Consider the following 6,105-nt stretch of genomic DNA (forward strand, 5'->3'; position numbering starts at 1 on the left):
AATTCCAGAAGGACAAATCTATGACAACTGTCTTTACCCGTATTGCTCACGTGGTTCCTGAGTAAGAACGGTGACCATCTTTGGCCCTGGTACCTAATGCTGGGCATACACTGTGCAATTTTTGGCCCGATTTTGACGCGATTTTCACTCGTGCGACTATTTTGGAGATCGGGCCGAGTTTTGGCTCAATCGTGCGTCTCGGCTCGTGTAGTATACATGGGGTAACGACAAGCGATTAACACCTCACGACCTCCTCCCGATCGAACGGATGAAAATCAAACCTGTTTGAAATCCTGAGCGTCGCATCCGAGCATCGCATCCGAGCATCGGATCGTATAGTGTGAGAACAGGAATCGTAAGCTGTGTGCTGTTTACCCCTGCGATTCACTCGTACAGTGTGAGCAGCAGCTGAGTACCGCAATTGAAAAAAATCGCACAGTGTATGCCCAGCTTAAGTATGGAAAGGCTAGCTTGGCAGTCCTAATAGCTGTGGTCCTTGTTCTAACTGTGATCCTTGGTATTATATACTTGTATTAGGCATATCGGGTGAAAATACAATCCAAATTGCTTGAAGCTGCTCTCGTTGAATTGAGAATTGAATGCAGAACAACATACTTGTTTACAGAATTAAAATGTTTATCCGTTCTTGAGATATTACAAATCAAAGATTGAAAAAAAACAGCTTAATTTTTTAGAAAACTGATGTAACATTCGGAAAACATGGTCCAAAATGGGCCTAATTAACAAATGAGAGTAAATGGGTTTTTTTTTTCTTAACTTTTTCTATTTTTCAAGATACATAGAAATTGGCAGGCACATGGATGGTTGTATACTGAATATAAAGTTTGAAAAATTAGTAAAAACAAATTATGCAAAATAGTATTAATTATGCTAATTGGGTAAAAACGTTAAATTGGCACACTCAAAGTAATAAAAGATTTCTAATATCCTCTTTGTGCTCTGTAGGACTTTGTATTTCTCAAAAGTAGGGCCTACTAGTGTTTATATTAAAGAATATAAATGATCACAGCTTTCAAGACGAACTTCGAAAAAACTGAGCCACATTCAATAAACAACTCCATTGTATTGAAATTGGCACTTGCGTTTCTGACTTCCTTTTGTTTTGTTTTTTTTTTAATCTCATTCCGACCACTAAGATCTCAATGTTTCATCAAAACAACTACAGTTATATTCTAAAATAGTTATTTTACATGAATCAGTTTTATTTGAAAAAATAAGTAGGTAAAGCTTTGAAAACTCACTTCAGTGTCTCCCGTGAAGCATAACATCAAAACTAGCAGACGGAAAAATTTTGCTGAATACTTCATCAGAAACACTGAGAGCGAGAGAGCATCCCTATAAAAGTTATCTGATTTGATATTCACGAGTAATCCAGTCGGAAACCGATCAGAAGAGAGAGAGCCTGACCACTTTCCCGTGACTCAAAAAGCACTGGCAGTTTCCTGATGTCCCACGAGCAGAGAGCGTACCCTGTTGTACCAACTTCAACCTGCAGTTACTCCCAAAGTACTGAGCAGATCTTAATGAGATTTCTTTGGAAAGCAGAAATTATAAGCTTTTTATTGATAGAAAATATTCAAGAGTTAAGGAATGACGGATTTGGAAACTTAAATGAGCGTCTGCATGCACAATTTTCACAGCACGGCCAGCGAGCGTCTAATACGCCTATTTATAGAGTATCATGTTTTGCTGTATAGGAGCACTATGAGGCAGTGATGCGGCGCACTTTGGAGCGCAGTCAGAGACTGGAGCAAAGGCAGAAGAGATGGTCCTGGAGTGGCCTGAGCGACTCAGACAGCAGAAATGGTATGAGCACTAAAGTAGAAAGTTTTCTCGTTTCTTTAACCTCTTCCATTTTCCTTCTTAAGACACTTTGTGCCACAACGAATTTATATGCCGTAGATTTTGGACTCTAGACACATCACTCACTTAACACAAATATAATAAAATTAGATTCTGCACGTTTTCTGCAAACATGGTTCATTTACAGATGTATGGTGTTCACGGTCTTGCTTTGGAATAATAATCTGCATTCCCTCTGAATGATCATATGACGAGCTTTGCAAACAAACAGTCACTCCTGGTGCAGGCAGCGAAACACTTGGAAGTCAGTCCTAGTTTAAATGTTGTCTATAATGCTGGAACTGCTCTTGTGTGGGGTTTATTTTTATTTTTTAAATGTTGGTTTTCATTGGGCTGTCTGAGGTTTCTGGAGAACAGGTACCTTCCTAATGATCTCGGCTGTGTTTTTTTTCCAACTCTCCCTTTTTGTGGAGTGTGTGTATGCATCACCCTTAGCTATGTGTCTCTCCATGCCCCTCCCACAGGTGAGAGTGACAGTGGCCCAACATCCTCCCCAGTCACTATAGTAGTCTCCCCAGCCTCTCCGGTCTCCAAGCCTGCCAGAAGCCACACACCACAAGGTGGTCAATGCTTGCTTGCCTCTAATGGCATAGCTTGGCACAAACTGGCTCTGTCCCCTCTCTCATTTTCACTCATGCCTTCACCTCTGACTTGCTCTTTATTCCTCGTATTCACAACGAGGAAGTTCACAAATGGTGCTTCCTTTCATCTCAGTCTTTTTCCCAACTTTTATTGTTGTCACTGAAATGGGACATCCATAATTTTACATTTTGTTTATGCACAATTTAATAAAAAAAAAAAAGCCATGGGTGGGTTTTTTTTTTTTTTTTTTTTTTTTTAAGGTTAAAGAATTTGTCTGCTTTCTGAGATGAGGAATATCTCATTGACAGCTAACTGCCTGCCAGATTGGAATGCTTGGGTTTGGCATGTAACTTTCATCCTATTAAAATGGTGCATTTTCCTGCAACTTTCTGACTATATATGTGCTGTTCTTTTGGTCATGAGAATATCCGTGTTCTAGGAAATACTTTGCAATATGTTTAACATAGGTTATTGTATTCACAATGGCTGACTTGGTTTGAGATGAAGACGAACTCTAAAATCCTGTGTTTGCTAGACCGTTCACACTTGTAAGATCCCGTGTTGTCTTTATTCCCCTAATTTTGCTGCCCTGGTCTGTCTGTCTATGTTGGCCCTATAGACAAGCGTTCATCCTCTACTACTAACCTCAAACAGCCTGCAGACGCTGCCATCAGCAAGCGCCTCTCTTCCTCTTCTGCCACACTCCTCAGCTCTCCTGACAAAAGTAAGTTTTCCATTGCTCATGGTCCTCACACACCTCACCGACCCTCTGTCACCGTGTTTATCATCTCTCTCCCTTCATGCAGGATGTCTGCAGTTTTCAGTTCTATTCAGGGGCAACAAGACATGGCTGGTAACTCTTTGCAAGTGCCATTCTTGCATGTCTTGAAATCAGAACATTTCCACCGATTTATCTCCTCTATTAATGTGATCTGTCTGGAACACAATCACTACTGAAGGGCGTTTGTGTCTCTTGATTCACATTTGCTCTCTTGATTGTATCTTGTAAGGGTTATTTTGTATGAATAAATTCATCATGTGATTTGAGGAGGATATCAATGCTATTTTTTTTTTAGTTTCACCACAACAGAAAGGTTGCACTAATGATACCTGTGGTAGTTCTGGGTTGTTTGGGGGGGGTTTCCTTACAGCTTTGCTTCCTCTAGCAGGATCATTCAGTAGTGACTCAGCTGATTTCACTGCTAGCACTATTTGTGCTGTATCCATCTTGATTTCCTTCCCTTAAGAACACTAAACACTTTCTACCATGGGATGGGCACCAGAATGTGGTTCCTGAAATCATATCACATGAGTATTAGTGAAATCATGAAATGTATTTATTTCTGACTATTTTTCTTCTTTGGGATGAAAAAGCTCAACTTTGTTCAGTATAAACTGCTTCAACAAGCGTGTTTTTAAAAAGGTTTTTCAGTGTTACTATTGCATGCAGATCCAGGGGAGAAAAGCACACAATTTCTGTGCTTAGAAGATACAGGGCTAGGGATTATATCCATACTTGGTCAATTGTAAATGGCAGTAAGTGTATTTTTATGAGGCTAATTTAAAAAAAAAATAATTTTAACCCTTGCACAAAATAAAGTTGTGAGAGAATATACAGTGGGGCAAAAAAGTATTTAGTCAGCCACCAATTGTGCAAGTTCTCCCACTTAAAAAGATGAGAGGCCTGTAATTTTCATCATAGGTACACTTCAACTATGAGAGACAGAATGGGGGGAAAGAATCCAGGAAATCACATTGTAGGATTTTTAATGAATTAATTGGTAAATTCCTCGGTAAAATAAGTATTTGGTCACCTACAAACAAGCAAGATTTCTGGCTCTCACAGACCTGTAACAACTTCTTTAAGAGGCTCCTCTGTCCTCCACGCGTTACCTGTATTAATGGCACCTGTTTGAACTCGTTATCAGTATAAAAGACACCTGTCCACAACCTCAAACAGTCACACTCCAAACTCCACTATGGCCAAGACCAAAGAGCTGTCAAAGGACACCAGAAACAAAATTGTAGACCTGCACCAGGCTGGGAAGACTGAATCTGCAATAGGTAAGCAGCTTGGTGTGAAGAAATCAACTGTGGGAGCAATTATTAGAAAATGGAAGACATACAAGACCACTGATAATCTCCCTCGAGCTGGGGCTCCACGCAAGACCTCACCCCGTGGGGTCAAAATGATCACAAGAACGGTGAGCAAAAATCCCAGAACCACACGGGGGGGCCTAGTGAATGACCTGCAGAGAGCTGGGACCAAAGTAACAAAGGCTACCATCAGTAACACACTACGCCGCCAGGGACTCAAATCCTGCAGTGCCAGACGTGTCCCCCTGCTTAAGCCAGTACATGTCCAGGCCCGTCTGAAGTTTGCTAGAGAGCATTTGGATGATTGAGAAGAAGATTGGGAGAATGTCATATGGTCAGATGAAACCAAAATAGAACTTTTTGGTAAAAACTCAACTTGTCGTGTTTGGAGGAGAAAGAATGCCGAGTTGCATCCAAAGAACACCATACCTACTGTGAAGCATGGGGGTGGAAACATCATGCTTTGGGGCTGTTTTTCTGCAAAGGGACCAGGACGACTGATCCGTGTAAAGGAAAGAATGAATGGGGCCATGTATCGTGAGATTTTGAGTGAAAACCTCCTTCCATCAGCAAGGGCATTGAAGATGAAACGTGGCTGGGTCTTTCAGCATGACTGATCCCAAACACACCGCCCAGGCAACGAAGGAGTGGCTTCGTAAGAAGCATTTCAAGGTCCTGGAGTGGCCTAGCCAGTCTCCAGATCTCAACCCCATAGAAAATCTTTGGAGGGAGTTGAAAGTCCGTGTTGCCCAGCGACAGCCCCAAAACATCGCTGCTCTAGAGGAGATCTGCATGGAGGAATGGGCCAAAATACCAGCAACAGTGTGTGAAAACCTTGTGAAGACTTACAGAAAACGTTTGACCTCTGTCATTGCCAACAAAGGGTATATAACAAAGTATTGAGATGAACTTTTGTTATTGACCAAATACTTATTTTCCACCATAATTTGCAAATAAATTCTTTAAAAATCAGGCAATGTGATTTTCTGGATTTTTTTTCTCATTTTGTCTCTCATAGTTGAAGTGTACCTATGATGAAAATTACAGGCCTCTCTCATCTTTTTAAGTAGGGAGAACTTGCACAATTGGCGACTGACTAAATACTTTTTTTGCCCTACTGTAATCAGTCGGGAATTAACAAACATGGACTCTTGGATAAACCTTCAAAGCTGAGACGACATAAAGCAATCGCTCCTTTATTTAATCTCTGTTTTAGATTGTGAGATCTCTTTGTCTTGTAGGTGCAAAGCGGAGGAGTTCATCTTTGAACCGGTTGCCTAGCAATGTCCCTCGGGTTTCTAAGGAAGCGCATAAGCAGCCTCAGGTGGAAAAGACAGGTGCAGATTTCCCCCCTCTTCCCTTTCTGTAGACAGCTGTACAGAAGTTAAATAAGAAGAGAGAGAGGATATCTAGAGATTTGATAGTTATGATGGCCTGCCAATCAATAACAATCACCAAAATAGTCTATGGTATTTTAAATGTTATTAATATAGCATTGTCACAAAGACCAGAAGTGGGTTCAAACTGGGGCAAACGTTCCAG

General features: G+C 40.9%; 1 protein-coding gene across 9 annotated transcripts in view; it reads left to right on the forward strand.

Moving 5' to 3' along the window:
- map7d3 (MAP7 domain containing 3) overlaps positions 1 to 6,105 on the forward strand; it is a 100,880-nt gene that overhangs the window by 50,067 nt on the left and 44,708 nt on the right. For 4 of the 9 annotated variants that reach the window (XM_060927793.1, XM_060927794.1, XM_060927797.1 and 1 more), the window contains exons 5-8: positions 1,719 to 1,827; positions 2,349 to 2,444; positions 3,086 to 3,190; positions 5,805 to 5,900. In XM_060927793.1, the coding sequence (XP_060783776.1) occupies positions 1,719 to 1,827; positions 2,349 to 2,444; positions 3,086 to 3,190; positions 5,805 to 5,900 (406 nt within the window). The remainder of the gene's footprint in view (positions 1 to 1,718; positions 1,828 to 2,348; positions 2,445 to 3,085; positions 3,191 to 5,804; positions 5,901 to 6,105) is intronic. The other 5 variants (XM_060927795.1, XM_060927799.1, XM_060927801.1 and 2 more) reach the window with 3 other exon arrangements.

Source organism: Neoarius graeffei, chromosome 8, assembly GCF_027579695.1.
Source record: "Neoarius graeffei isolate fNeoGra1 chromosome 8, fNeoGra1.pri, whole genome shotgun sequence".
Classification (NCBI taxonomy): Eukaryota; Metazoa; Chordata; class Actinopteri; order Siluriformes; family Ariidae; genus Neoarius; species Neoarius graeffei.